At 35.6% G+C, this 15,748-nt stretch overlaps 1 protein-coding gene across 6 annotated transcripts in view; it reads right to left on the reverse strand.

Annotated features, from left to right (window-relative positions):
* Positions 1–15,748, reverse strand: part of fndc3a (fibronectin type III domain containing 3A) — a 98,520-nt gene that overhangs the window by 37,867 nt on the left and 44,905 nt on the right. For 4 of the 6 annotated variants that reach the window (XM_048162013.1, XM_048162014.1, XM_048162017.1 and 1 more), the window contains 4 exons: positions 4,891–4,967; positions 4,280–4,529; positions 2,348–2,653; positions 219–277 (listed from right to left, as the gene is read on the reverse strand). In XM_048162013.1, the coding sequence (XP_048017970.1) occupies positions 219–277; positions 2,348–2,653; positions 4,280–4,529; positions 4,891–4,967 (692 nt within the window). Of the gene's footprint in view, positions 1–218; positions 278–2,347; positions 2,654–4,279; positions 4,530–4,890; positions 4,968–6,914; positions 7,108–15,748 lie in introns of those variants that run through there. The other 2 variants (XM_048162018.1, XM_048162016.1) reach the window with 2 other exon arrangements.

Genomic DNA, 15,748 nt, shown 5'->3' on the forward strand with positions numbered 1-15,748 from the left:
ACATTTATTTGAAATACAAATCTTTTGATTGTGTCTTTACTGTCACTTTTAATCAACTCAATGCTTCCTTGAAGAATAAATGCTGAATAAATGTATTAATTTCCTTTAAAAAAACCCTCAAACTTCATGTGTGTTTGTGTTAACATTAAAGAAATTAAAATACAGAATATGCACATAAATATTAAAATATAAACACTCAAATAAAATCATCTCCTTACCACTGGTTTGCAGATGGAGTTTAAGCGTTCCTGAAGAGCCTTTGCTTCTTCGTCAAGTTCTGCATAATAAAAAGAAAAGCACATCTAGATAAGACAACTCCATTATAAACTGATTGAAGAAGAGGACAAGGCTTCACACTCAAGCATGTCTCTTTAACACATAAAAGCCATTTATTTTCCATGAATGGATTAATAGATACACCAGCTAAGTTTAGCCGGCGTACAGTAGCTGCAGCCGAGCTCCTCCAGGCTGGAGTTTGTTAGCACTGATAAATGACTGAGTCAGTGCAGGAGTAATTACAGCTTATGTTATCTGCAGCAGCCTAAAGCTGAGGGAGCTAATGAGACCAGAGAAGAGCTCTGCTCGGGCCTGTTTACAGCGGGGGTGGAGAGAGGGCCCGTCCCGGGAGCCCTGTTACATCTGCCGATGGGCTCATGGATGGACTTCTACCTGGAACCTGAGATATGATCGTCCTAGGAAAAATAAGACTTAATGGGACACTGATGTCTGTTAATGCTAATAACTACTTCTTAATAAACCTCCATCAGTGACCGCATGCATGAGTAACTCTAGTTGGTTATTAACTGAGGGAGAGACAAGCAGTAAACATGTAATTCCCTGGTCATTTTAAGTAAGTTCATCTTTAATTAGATGTAGTAGGAGATTTTAATAAAAGTCTAATTCATGAAATGTTTTTGGTGCTGGAACCTGATTGGATAAGACAAAGCTGATACAAAATAGCTGATATATGCAAACCTATTAATGCACCAAGACTGTATATCTATACATCTCTCACTATCAGGCTAATAAACTGCAGTGGGGTTCAAAAGTCTGAGACAATACTGAAAAACTGATTTTCTTCATTTAAACATGAAAACACATACAGTTTTGGTTCACTGCAAAGTAAAAGAAAGCAGTAGTCTATTTAATTAGCATTATTCACTAATAAAATGTTAAAATAAAAAATAAAATAAAATAAAATAAAAGTGATATATATATCACTAATTGGTGACAGTGATAATGTGAACTGATTATCGTCTAACTTTTATTATGTCATTGTTTTCACTTACAGTAAATTTTTGTACTGATAGTATAATTTGTAACAATAAGTAAAAAGACAAACCAAACAACATAAACAAAACAAAAACATAACCAAAAAGAAACAAACAAAACGCAAACAAAACACAACAAATAACAAAAAACAACAAAAAAAACCTTGTGGTCTCAGTCTTTTGGACTCCATTAGATTCCTACAAATAAATGTAATTATTTCTTTACCATTAGCTAAGTTTCCATCCAAAGTTGTGAATTTAACTTAAGCACAAAATTGGAATATCACATTAAGCATTTGCGAATAAAGCACCGTTTCCATCCAGTGAGTCGAAGATAACAAAATCATCACTTCCTGATAAACTGCCGCTAAAGTTCACAAAGAAAAGTAGGAGAAGCCACTGTACATAGCCTAATAATGTTTGTATATAATAACTTACTTGTGCCTCGGAGCGTGCGGACGAAACACAATAAAGTTATCTTGCTTTCGGAGGCAGACGTCTGCTGTTTGGGACCACAGTCATGTAAGCCAGATCGGGGACGTAATTATACCGAACCACTTTGACGACAGACTTTGTTCAGGCATTTCGGAATGATCAAAACAACATTTCAGATCCTCTGCAACAAGATCGATCCCCTGGTTAGTGTAGTTATGGCGTCCCATCGTGCAAAATCACATGACTTTTTTGATGCGCACTGAGGAATTTATTCGATTAACGTGTTTTGGATAAAAAACAATTATCCAGCTCAATTACGTGCATACGTTTCTTATTTGCATTTTTAGAATTTATGCGCATCTTGGCATCTCCATCCAGCATATTTTTATTGCAATATCCCAAAGTGCATCTGAAAATACGTGGGTGGAAACATAGCTATTGATGTCTCATATTGCTGATTCTATTGTTCTATAAAAGCAGTAAAAAGCTACGAGAGGCAGCAAGTAACATTTTCATAGAGTTAACACAGTTAAATCTGCTTCACATTGTGCCAAACGACACACTTTAACTGCATCCCGTGCCTTACTGCTTTATTCTAATGGTTCTAGGAACCCTAACTTATATTCTACCTCCCTCCCTACCTCCAGACTCTGCCGCCTCCTCTCTTCCTGGGCTTTTGCCCAGGTCGGCGACAGCAGTGCTGGGCTGTGCCTGCTCCTCTGCGCCCTTACCCCCCAGCCCGTTCTGCAGATCTCCTCCTGAGGGTGGTGTTCCACGGCTCTTCTGCGGGGATGGAGGGGGACTGTCTTTGGAGGGGGCCAAGCCTCCACCACCCCCTCCGCCCACCCCTTGCCTCTCCTTCAGTTTCTTTTGCAGGCGCTCATAGGTTTTGCTAGCCCTTTCATCTCTGTGAGAAAATGCCGCGCGTCCGTGTGGTGGGTGAGTATCTGAGGATATTGGAAAATAGAGACATGTAAAGAATAATATGCAATGGAACACTGAATTATTGAAAACCAATGCACAGATGATAAACCTACTTTGGCATCTCCATTTAAAAATTAACTAAATGTTTTCTTTTATCCTAGAAATGCAAAAAGTTTCTTTAAGGAATTAGGGTCTGTAGTTAATATATTTATGTAAAAACAATAGTAGATTGTTATGCCTAATATTATTTTAGTATATTTTATATACTATTATAGTATTTATTAATATTTTTAATTTTTAGATTTTTAGTTTACATTTAAATTTTAATTTAAGTTTTAGTAACTTAAACTTATTTTATATTATGCTATTATATTTTATATTTAATTATTATATTATTTAATATTTTATTTAATATATATATATATATATATATATATATATATATATATATATATATATATATATATATATATATATATATATATATATATATATATACACACACACACACACACATACATATATACATACATACATATACACATACACATACAGTACAAAAATTTGGAACCACTAAGATTTGTTATGTTTTTAAAAGAAGTTTCGTCTGCTCACCAAGGCTACATTTATTTCATTAAAAATACAGTAAAAAAACAGTAATATTGTGAAATATTATTACAATTTAAAATAACTGTGTACTATTTGAATATATTTCACAAAGTAATTTATTCCTGTGATGGCAAAGCTGAATTTTCAGCATCATTACTCCAGTCTTCAGTGTCACATGATCCTTCAGAAATCATTCTAATATGCTGATCTGCTGCTCAAGAAACATTTAATGTGTACAATTGTACAAAATATTTGTGTACAATATTTTTTTCAGGATTATTTGATGAATAGAAAGTTCAAAAGAACAGTGTTTATCTGAAATCTAATCTTTTGTAACATTATAAATGTCTTTACTGCCACTTTTGATTGATTTAATGCATCCTTGCTGAATAAAAGTATTCATTTCTTTAATTTCTTTCCAAAAAATAAAAATAAAAGTTCTTACTGACCCCAAACTTTTGAACGGTAGTGTATAATGCTACAGAAGCTTTGTATTTCAGATAAATGCTGTTCTTTTGAACTTTCTTTTGAAAACAGTTATGTTAAATTGTAATAATATTTCACAATATTACTGTTTTTTACTGTATTTTTAATTAAATAAATGTAGCCTTGGTGAGCAGACGAAACTTCTTTTAAAAACATTAAAAATCTTAGTGGTTCCAAACTTTTGGACTGTACTGAGAGATATATATATATATATATATATATATATATATATATATATATATATATATATATATATATATATATATATATATATATATATACACACACACACACATATGTATACACACACACCTGGTAAGTCCCAATGTTTCCAATAGGATTTTGTTTTTTTGTTGTTTTGACTATTTACTGGCAACAAATTATCAACCAGCTTCCAGCTTTTCCCTCAGAGTTCATAACTCAGCTAAAATATAGTCCTATATTAAGTCCTATATAAGCATATATAGTCCTATATAAGCGCTGTAGAGTCAGCAGTGGCGCCGCATGTTGTCCTCATTTTCTACTGAAGCAAAAGTGCTTGTGTGTGTACTGACCCTGCTCTGAGTAGATGGTGGTGTGTGCTGGGTGGTACTGGGAGATGTACTGGGGGTTCATATCTCCGGTTCCTCCAGCCATGCCTGAGTACAGGTGAGCGGGAGCGTGCATGATGTGCGGGTGCGGGATGAAGGCCTGCAGGTGGGCATGGGGTGGAGGGGGCGGGTGGTGAAGTGGAGAATGGCCCCCCGGATGAAACTCCGTCTGAGGTAAGACCAACACCCGCCTGACTCCATTCTCCTCAATGATCTACATGGAAAGAGAGAGAAGTTAAGGCCCTGATAAACTTCAAGCGAAATCGAAGAATGTACTGGTGTGACGCCAATACTTTGTTGAAATACATAATATTCTGGAGATTTTGTTTAATCTATTCTACTGCGCTTATAGTGTGAAAGCCTCCTAAGGTAGCATTATTTTGCCGACTAATGTTTGGAACAGCCTTCCAAAGCGCCTATGATGCCTGAAAACACTGTTAGGTAGGAAGCTCAACAGGATTGGAAAAGGGCCATAGAGATTTAAATTTGACTGAAAATTGCATCCTTTTCACCAAACCAAAATAACAAACTCAACCTATAAAAACCATAAAATAAGTAGTACTGTAATGACTCACCTGCTGAACGTATCCAGGAGGCACATAGATTTGAGGCACTGAACCGTTTGGGGACATCATGGGAACCTGAGCAGGACCTGTGGAGGAAACATTATGAGCAATGTTCAAACAATTCAGCTTTGCCATCACAGGAATAAATCACAATTTAAAATGAATGGAAGGAAAATTGTTATTATTTTTATAATTGTTTAATTATTTAGCTATTTTTTATTATTGTTATAATTGTTTAATTATTTCGGTACATTATTGTTTTTATTGATGTTTGATCAAATAAATGCCATGCTATGGCGATCCTAAGAGACTTTTTTCAAAAACAAAACATTATTATTGACAATATTATTATTATTATTATTATTATTATTATTATTATTATTATTATTATTAATAATAATAATAATAATAATAATAATAATACAGACATTGTTTCTGTTGCTACTACTACTACTACTACTACTACTACTACTACTACTACTACTACTACTACTACTACTACTACTACTACTACTACTACTACTACTACTACTACTACTAGCACAATTCTGGACAAAATGAGAATCACAATTTTTTGTTGTTGCCTGTTTAAAATGGAGATCATTTTTCTCCCACAATTCTTGAATAGAAAACTGAACAAAATAACATGTAGTTTACTAGAGGTTCTGACAAAATGTTAATTGCTGCAGTCTCTTTAAAAAATGTTTAATCAATTGTGAATATTTATAAAAAAATATATATAATAAAAAAATAATAATAAAAAAAAAATTGGTGTGAATGAATAATTCAATGACTTACAACAATTTCACTTGTTTCATTACTGGATGAATCAGTGTTTTTGAACAAATCTCTTGAATGAATGATTCAATGACATACATTTTTTAACAGTCACTCGTTGCCACCTTCTGGTGTAACAATGTAACAGATACAAACTTTATTTGAAATGTCAAAATACTTTCAAAGGGTGATTTATTCTATTTTGATCACTACCATGGGCATCAGTGATTATATCCGAACTATAAACTTTTATCCCAGTACTTCTGTTATAATCTGAATTATTGTAAGACAGAAATAATGATACTGTGTGATTAAAAAAAAAAAAAAAAAAAAAAAAAAGACTTAAGCTGTTTCATACCTATACATGACAACTGCTCTCTCTGGATCAGCGCCAACACAGATCTGAATGTTCACTGTGATTGTACTTGTTAAAGATTTAGACAAAGCTGAATCGTTGGCATTTAGGAATAAGATCGTGTGAAATCAAGATCGCAATCTTTTAACTAGCTAGCTTTAACTAGCTCTAACTACTACTATTATAATTATTACTACTATTAAAATATGCAGAGAAGTAGTTTTATTAATATTAGTAGTAGTTAGTATTCCTTATGTTTAAAAACTTTTATTGGTGAAATCAGGTCATGTGGTGCTACTATAAATTAAAAATTTATTTTCCGTTTGAAAAAAATATTTTCCTAATAGTTTCTTTTTTTTTTTTAAATAATGATTAAAATTTGTACACATGTATTCAAGGTATAAGGAAAATTCTAGGAAAAATGTTGAAAACGTGTTTTCAAAACCATACTGAACCTGCATGAACAAATCTTGTGTGAGTAAATGACATTTTTAATTGGATTTAAATTTTCAAGTGAAACTCAGATACAAAGCAGGTTGGAAAATCTGTCATAATTACAGCTATTATGTGCAGTTCACTTTCACATCAAAAGAGTTCAGTTTTCGGCCCTACATTGATAAGCATATTTACTACATAAATGCAAATAATTCCTGACATTTACTTAGCTGGGTAAAGAATACACACTGACAAACGCCGGAGTCCGTGGAAGTATTAGCACTGGAGTGTTTGTTTCGGTAGAAACTGTGACTCAGCAAAGCCTGTTACAGATTGGCTCTTTCATGCCTTCCTTTGCAATCCGACACTTTCACTTTCAGAAAAGACTCGGAGAGCTTGTTAGAGCTGGATGATGCAAAGGACAGCAAACACGCACACAAATACAAAAAGACAAGTAAACACAGACCTCCATCCTGCTGTGCAGGTGTAGTTCCTTCGCTCATGGTAAAAGGGCAAAGCAACAGAGAAAATAACAGTCATCCACGAAGAAGAGGAATGTGCGTGAGGGCTTGTATTTGCTTTTCGTCCTCTTCCCTCTCTTTAGTGCAAAGGTTTCTAGCTCCACCTCTCCAGGCTAGAGTCACCAGTCACAGGTAAAAGGTAAAAGTCCTCGGCACTACAACTACAGACTAAAGGGTCAATGTTTTGGCTGGTATGGTCAAGTTAACTCCTGCTAGTACACCATTCTGCATGCAAAAACAATTTTTTAATGGATGAATTAAAACAAAATATAAACAAAACAAATTAAAAAAATATATATTTTGTTCCATTTAATAAAAAAAAAAAAAGCAAAAACAAAGCATTATTAAGCAAAAAAAATAAATAAATAAAAAAAACTGAACAAAACAAGCAAAGCCATCTAAGCATTCTAAATATTAATTAAATGTATTTTAATACAAATATACAATTATATTTAGAAATTAATTATATTTAGGAATAAAATTCCTACATAGAACGTAGCAACTGACTCCAACATGCACTCTTAAAGAAAAAGTGTGTACATTTATGCATTTAGCAGACGCTTTTATCTTAAATGGACTTGCATTCACATTGCATTCAAAGTACACATTTACATTTTATCGGTTCTTGCTTTTCCTGGGCCCTCCTGACCTCGGTGTTGTTAATGCCATGCCATTTAAAGTGTTAGTTCACCCAAAAAAGAAATTTCTGTCATTAATTACTCACCCTCAAGTTGTTCCAAACCCATAAGACCTTTGTTCACCTTCAGAAGTCAAACTTTATTCAACAATTGCTTCTCTTGTTGTAAACAGTGCAGTGCTTCTGGGTTCTACGTCAGAATTGGCTCAGTATTGGCCAGCTCCTGCATCTGCATCACAACGCATGCGGTGTGGTGCTCGTGTACAGCGTCAGCCAATAATGAGCTGGCGTTCTGAAGTAGAAAACCACTGTAGTCACATGGACTATTTTAATGATGTCTTTACAACCTTTCTGAACCTTGAAAGTGGTGATTAAATTGCCGTCTACGGACAAGTCATATTCCTCTCGGGTTTCATAAAAAATATCTTAATTTGTGTTCCGAAGATGAAAGAAGGTCTTACGGGTTTGGAACGACATGAGGTGAGTAATTAATGACAAATTTCATTTTTGTGTGAAGTAACCCTTAATAGCTATAGGAAAGGAAAATCTAATATCAGTAGAAGAATAATTAATCTTGGGAATGCCAATTTAAAATACAAAAAACAAAAAACAAAAAAAAAACACTGATAATATTAACACTGTTATGATGTTCTCCACTTTGTTTTAAATATTACCTGATACCTCATACCATAGATTTTAATTTGTCATTGTCATTGAAGAACAGTTCAATTCTCTTAAATTTATAACAATATTTTTCTCTTCTGTTTTTAAGTAGTCCGACAGCAGGAAGACTACAAATGGCCATTCAGTATAAACATTCAGATTCATTATTCAAGTCACATATTTTCCACAAATTTCTCTAATGTAGTCTTTCATGGAAACAGGAGCCCTATTATTTGTACAAGCCACACCAGAGAAACTAAGCATCTGGATGTAGCATAATGGAGGAACACGCTGACCTGCTCTGCTCAACCTGACCAAACACAGACCTTATTAATCTAGCCAGAACCAGGAGTGGCCCGTCATAACATTCCCAATAGCAGAGGACCCTCGCGTTCCACCTGAGGATCAGAAAACTGATCTACCAAACATTGGATTATAGTCAAATTATTTTTAAATATAATATCTCTGACTTATCGCAAGAATATCAGACGCACAAACACACAAACATGTGGTGGTTTAATGGTTCTTGTTTCTACATCATGTGTCACTCTTGTATTAGCTCACAGTTCACATCCTCCCTTCCCCGGATCGCAGCTGTTTTCACTCCATGAACAGACTAACTCACATAATCAGCGAGTGCTTGCTGGAAGTAATTACGGCGTGCATAAGCCGTCGCTGCTCTATAATCAGCGTCAAAGTGGGTCTCCGTGTATAAACGAGTGTGTACGAGGTCGGTGATGTTCAAAACAGAAATGTCTGGATCTTTTGATTGGAATTGAAACTCTCGCATTTTATATTTTACATTAACTGTGTTCTGAGAGTTATGCAAAGCAGCTGCATCATGGAAAACAGGACCCTTTTGACTGGGACAATAAATGGTTGCAATAAATCAAGAAATGATTCTGGATCTATCCAGAATGCGTCGCGATTCTCTCTCTGAGCTTAGTTTTTAACAGCAGATGGCACTGTGTGCTTTAAAAAACAGCCATACTCTGCTTGCTTCCAATTACACACGCCACTTGAACCTTCTATAAAATAATCATTCATAAAGTTCGAAAAGGTTGAAGCGAATTACAATGGTGTTTGCAGTATGCCGTTTACATTAATCTTGCATCATAAAAGCATTAAGAGGTCCAAGTACATTCTCAGCCTGCATCCCAATGTGCATACTATCCATCCTAAATAGTATGTGACATTAGCAATATTCAATACTATTTAGGGTGGAGAGTACGCACATTGGGATGCAGGGGCAGACTCAGCCGAACGCACGAGCAATCCTCTTTGTGAACATTTAAGCATACAGTTTAAAACTAGTCTAGAGCTCCATATGCTGTTAAAAACTAAGCTCAGAATCGATTCGAGAGAGAATCGCAAAGCATTCGGAAAATCTCAGAATCGATCCACAAATCAAGATCGATTTATTTTCCCAGCCCTACTTGATTCTCAAGAGCAATTTATTCACAAATCGTCAAGACAACACTGGTTGTGCTTTACAATTTTGATTCAAAAATCAACTTGAGTCATTCATTCGTCACAGTAACGAAGCACAGTGTTCTGTTCGCATCGGCAAAACAATGAATCTATAGCTAATGGAACAAAAGAAGCACAGTGTGCCACTAGTGGCCAAAAAAGGAACTGCAAAAATAAATTCTTTCTGACAGGCTTCCTGAACTTTCTGAATGCCGCCTTCACATGCTCTCAGAATTATCGTAAATGCGTGTTTCCTAGATAAAAAAAAAAAAAAAAAAAAAAAATTGCACATTAACGCCCTCCCATTTCGAAGGCAGCATTACACTCTGGTTCCCATAGGTTGGTCAAACAAACAGCCCCGCCTCAAACTCACGTCTCTGGTTGAGCCAATGCCATGGATTGGGCTGGTTCAGCTGTACAAACACCCTGTTCTCTAGATACCAACATTAACTATTAAAACACCATTGGTCAACCAATGCTAATATTTAAAAAACAACACTACTACTTATACATAACATTACTCAATAAAGCATCCTATTAAAATCATTAGCCTGTCTTATAATAAGCCTTGTAGTACTACAAAGAGCATAGAGGACTATTAGCTCTTCACTTTGATGTGGAGTGCTGTGCTGGCTTTGAAGCCTGTTTTAGGAGAGACTCAAGCAGACTAATTGATGACTAATGACTCAGACTAACAGCCCTGCATCAGGTCACCTCAGATGCAAAATGCCCTGAGCGTGGGAGGAACCTGATCCAATTGTGCATCAGAGACCCTCCTGACTAAGATGATCGATTTCTGATTTACGATATGGTTTGGCGGGGGCGTGGAAAGATGCTAATGTTGCATCTGTCTGTGGCAACAGATGACAACATGCATTAACACATGAATGAACAAATGAATGAAGTACAAAAAAGAGGGGCGGCTAGAAAGGTAAGAGGATGAATGGGCTGTTACGGCAAAAGGAGTATGGGCTGGGTGTGGAAAAAACGGGGATGGGCTAGGTAGGCAAAAAAAGACACCCACACTTTTACATCAGACTGACGCACAAGCACAGACAGAGATCAGACACAAAAGGCCACATCCCCCTCCCTCTTTCTATTTCTTTCTCTCTCATTTCAGATCCTGAAGAGCATGGGCGGTCTGCTGTTCTGCTGACGTGGACCCCCAGTGCCAGCCTTCCAGAGGAAACATCAACAAACACGTAGAGGACGAGAAAAACACACACGCACCGAGCCAAGAATAACTCCAAACAGGCAGTTCTGTTCTGAGAATAAACAGCCATTAAATCTTTGCTCTCTCAGACACAAACACAACCAGAACCGACAAGTTTAAACAGAAACTATCAGTCAGCAGCTCTGAAACACACATTTTGTGGACTGGCAACGAAAGCCAACAACATCGAGATCTGTTCACTAGGTCTGACGGCAAACACAAACCTTTTGCGGCTCACTCTGGATATCCAGGATGTTCAGTAAATGCTCTACTGAAATCCAATAAGATGAACAGGATCACTAAGCTATAACCCGGACAGATGTGTCAGTTGAGATGGTCGACATCTCGATAATCTCAGCCTCAGCTAATATCCTGACAGACAGTCCCAGTGTAGCTCTCCATTTCACTTCTAGTTTCTGAACTTAAGATACAACAACAGTTAGTCGGCCCTTCAATTGTGAATTCAAGACAATGCAGTGGTCTTCATTTTGTCATGGTAATGAAAGAGCAGCACATGCAAACATAGCCAAACCTAAATAAAGATGAGTATTGATGATTGAAGCTTGAGGAACTTATGAAATCAATACTGGAAGTTGTCCAGTTTCTGTACTGTCCATTGCAAGCAGGTGTACCTTCTCAAATCTAACCATATAAAGAAGCTGATCACGTGAGCTTCACGGTCATCGTTTCATAAAGTTCTACACAAAACTCAACTTTATAAATGAACCCTCACATCACCTCAAACCTTTACCTCTAGTTAGAAAATGAATGACTTCAAGTCGCTTTGTCAGTACAAGTGGATATATTTAACTTTGTGCTCCTGGATCCAGGAATGTCTTTGCTCTTAGTTGCAGTTAATCCAACCCAAAAAAAAAAAAAAAAAAACTAGGAACTTGTCACTCTCTGGGTCTAATTACACTGGCCCCGGAAATAATCGAATCAAACACAGTTCCACCAAACCCATGTCTAGGCTAATTGCTAATTACAAAACGTTAACCCCAGCTCTAAACTGGCATTGCTGATTATCTGTTGTCTGATTAGTTGTAACTAATTTTCTTTCTTTCTTTAGGTGTAATGAAGGCTCTATCCTCTTAACACTTTGTCACCGGTTGAGAGGGTCCTACAGCGTTCCATTAGCGGATTAGAGAGTCACTAGTGTTGGCCGACAGCATTCAGGGAAGGTGACATGCAGGTCGATGAACAGATAGAAGGATTACCAAAGTACAGGTTATACTAATTTAATGACCAACCCCCTCCTGTGCAGTATGGAGAAAGAGTCTTTTTTATGCTAAATATTTTATTTGCATCCTTCACAGCCGTGTAACAAGCACCCCGTCACGCCCCGGCGGACTGAGTGACGTCCATCTACACGCACAGAGGGAGGAAAAGACCACAGCGATGTTTATGGAACAGAAGAAACTCGATTTGGCAAACCTCCCACTGTCTCCTCTCGTGATGCTTCAAAAAATAAAGCGATAGAGAAAGAAAGGCTAGTGGAAGTCAAGCTTACGGGATAATACGCTTTCGTCTTCATTCCTTGGACATTATTCAATGGGGTATGATAAATCCCTTGTCTAAGTTCGAAAGCCCACACAGATTTATCAGTGCATGGAATCTGTGTTTACCAGCCCCAAGAGTTATGCTAAGACAACATGGCATGCAGAGGTGTACATGCATGTGGGATATAAATAAGCGTATTGATTAAGCTTGTTGAACCCTGCACCCATCTAATTGTTGAAGGATTATCATCAAATAAACCAAAAAGCACTTGGATCTTTCTCCAAACCATCTCTCATTCTCTCTCTCTCTCTTCATCCATCCCTAAAGGCTTCTGCAAAGTGGGATGAGTCATCGACTCATTCATTCCAAAATCTATGGACTGCAGATGCAGTGAATGAAGCAGGTATGGGAGAAACTGAAAGAGAGGTAATTCATAATAAATATATTTTGTGACATCTTTCTGCAGAGACCCCACATATACAAATGCATCAGGTTCATTCATGAACCCCAAGCAGAACGTTTCAAAATGTTCATGTTCATTGTTACGTAAACGGTCTAATTCAATCTACTGCATGAATGATTTAAAAGCATTTTATACAAAAATTTGTTCTTGTGTTTCATGAATGAGGCCCACTGAGCACATCATCTATTGATAATGACCAATAATAGTTTAAAATTACAATAAAATTTAAGTAGTAGTGGATGATATTTTCTTCTGTATTGTGACATAAATCTGAGTGAAACAGATAAAGAAAACGGGCTGGGACTTTTTTTTTTTTTATCCATCGTTTGTTAATGAGATTTTGAGAAAAATTAATGTGAGCTTACAGTCAATTGTGGAGGGGAGGAGTTTAAGCCAAATGTAAAAGCATGGCATGCAATGAAAACTGATCCCATCTATTTTCTAAATGCATGTTATTTATCTTATTGTGAACAATTCATCCATGTATATATATTTTTTTTCACCTTATAATTATTAAAGGGGTCATGAGAAATCAAATTTGACATATATGAAGTCTTTGTACCATTAAAACATCCTGCAAGTTTCATAGCTTCACATGTCCTCCTCATTATAAGCATATATCATTAATTTAATTGTGAACAAACATAGTGTTTGTCTGTTTTTTTTGAAAACATTTATTACACAGCTCTCTGGGATACTTGATTCTGATCGGTCAATTGCGGTATACTGTGTGGTCAAATATTTTCTATAATGGCCATTTAACTCTAATTGGGCGCTGTTCCAGGATACTAATTTTCTGCTGTGATAGATTCAGGTGTGGTATCACTCTGTGATCCCTTTCATTTCAAATAATAAAAAATTCAGGTAATTTATATATGGAAGTATCACTAGTGCTTTACCTTCTGTGTGAAAAGCATGTTCAGACCAACATGCTCTTTGATGTCGACCTGAAGGTAAACTATCATTTTGTTTAGTCTCAAATAAGGGTGAAACAAAGATTAACATGTTCTTTGATGTTAACCTATAGGCAAACAATCATTCTGTTTAGTCTCAAATGAGTGATTTTGCCGTTTCGTGGGAGAGAGAAGAGCTCTACAGACAGTTCAATGCTGATGGACTAAAGCTGCACTTTGTATCTAAACGTGGTGACATTAGTAAAGGCTTCTCTGGATGGGTGAATGGATCGGGTCACAGTACTTGGAGCTCACCACTGGCTTCAGTCACAATCAGAGTTGCTTTGGTGAGTAACTCCTTATAAATACACCCACAGAAATGTCCACTCACAAAGAATGTTCCCACCCACACACACATAAATGCACTATAATGCATCCCCCCCCCAAAAACTAAACAAACAACAAAAAAACAAACAAACAAAAAAAACAAAAAAAACAAACAAAAAAAACATTGTCTGTGCCAATGCACACATCAGACAGCAGACAGAACCATAAACACAACTGCTCTACCACATAGTCTGGTTTAAAAAAAATAAATAAAAAATGTTGGCTTTACAACCTTGAACAAAATACCGAGGCTGTACCATGGTACATAATGTAAGCCTATTTCTGCTACATACAAAAAAAATAACGTTGACTAATTTCAAATTACAGTATGAGATACTAAATGAGATACAAAATGATATACTAAGTAGTGTTGTAGTACTCAAGACCGGTCTTGAGACCATTTTTTGAAGGTCTTGGTCTCGTCTGTATTTGGTCTCAGTCTTATCTTGGTCTCAGACTGAAAGGACTCGGGATTTTATTTCAAGACCAGTAAAAACTGCGGGGATATCACTAAATTGCTGTTGCATTGTCTGATTTCTTTGTTAACATTAATTTGATTGGAAGTAAAACCTCCTGCTTCAAATGTAATCAACTTATTTCTAATTTCATTTATTTTGTTACTGTTGTGCCAGGTCAGAAATCAACAAGGGATTGTGTCAAATGTCAACAAAATTAATACAAATGCCCACAAAATTCAAGATATGATTGCAAAAAAGTACTTGTATAAGATCTTGATATTTATATTTTAACATATGACATAATTAGCAATTAAGCAACATCACAAGAAAGAGTTTTCTGTTTTCACAAATATGAACACAATTGCAAACGTTTTTTACAAAATGTTCAATAAACTATTTTATTTTTAAAACATTAATCTCAACATTATTTATGCATTTGTAATTGCTTCTGTTCCACCTCTGCAGTGTAAAGATGAACTTTGTTGTTACTGATTTTGAGTGGTAACAGCTCTACATAGTGTCTTATTATTCTAATGGTAATTATTGATTAAAAATAAGACTTTTCAGGCAGTAAATGAGGATCTTTTGGATGAATTTGAGGAGTGCTCGTCTGTTCTTGGTCTTGGTCTTGTCTTGGTCTCAACTTGGTCTTGGTTTAGGTGGTCTTGACTACAACACTAATACTAAGTAACAATTATGAAATAGAAAGCCATGACTGAAATCTTACTTGACAAAGTAATAGCATAATTGAAATTATGAGATACTAAGTCATAATTATTCAATAAAATTGTTACGACATTTTGAAACTGACAAAAAGTCAGTTAAATTATGATAAAAAGCTATAATTATGCCAATTTTGTCAATTTCATATTTTATTTCATATGACATAATTATGACTTAAGATAAAAAGTTGAAATTATCACATTGATACACTGTGTAATAACTCACCACGTTTAGATACAGTGTCTTAACTTTGTCGTAATTATGAATTACGACAATTAGTCATTGCTATTACTAATGCTCATACTTAAGTATTAAACTTTTTGGTTTTAATTTTAAAGTTTTATTTATCCTACAGCTAAGAATTCTTTAAAA

This window comes from Megalobrama amblycephala, linkage group LG16, assembly GCF_018812025.1.
Source record: "Megalobrama amblycephala isolate DHTTF-2021 linkage group LG16, ASM1881202v1, whole genome shotgun sequence".
Classification (NCBI taxonomy): domain Eukaryota; kingdom Metazoa; phylum Chordata; class Actinopteri; order Cypriniformes; family Xenocyprididae; genus Megalobrama; species Megalobrama amblycephala.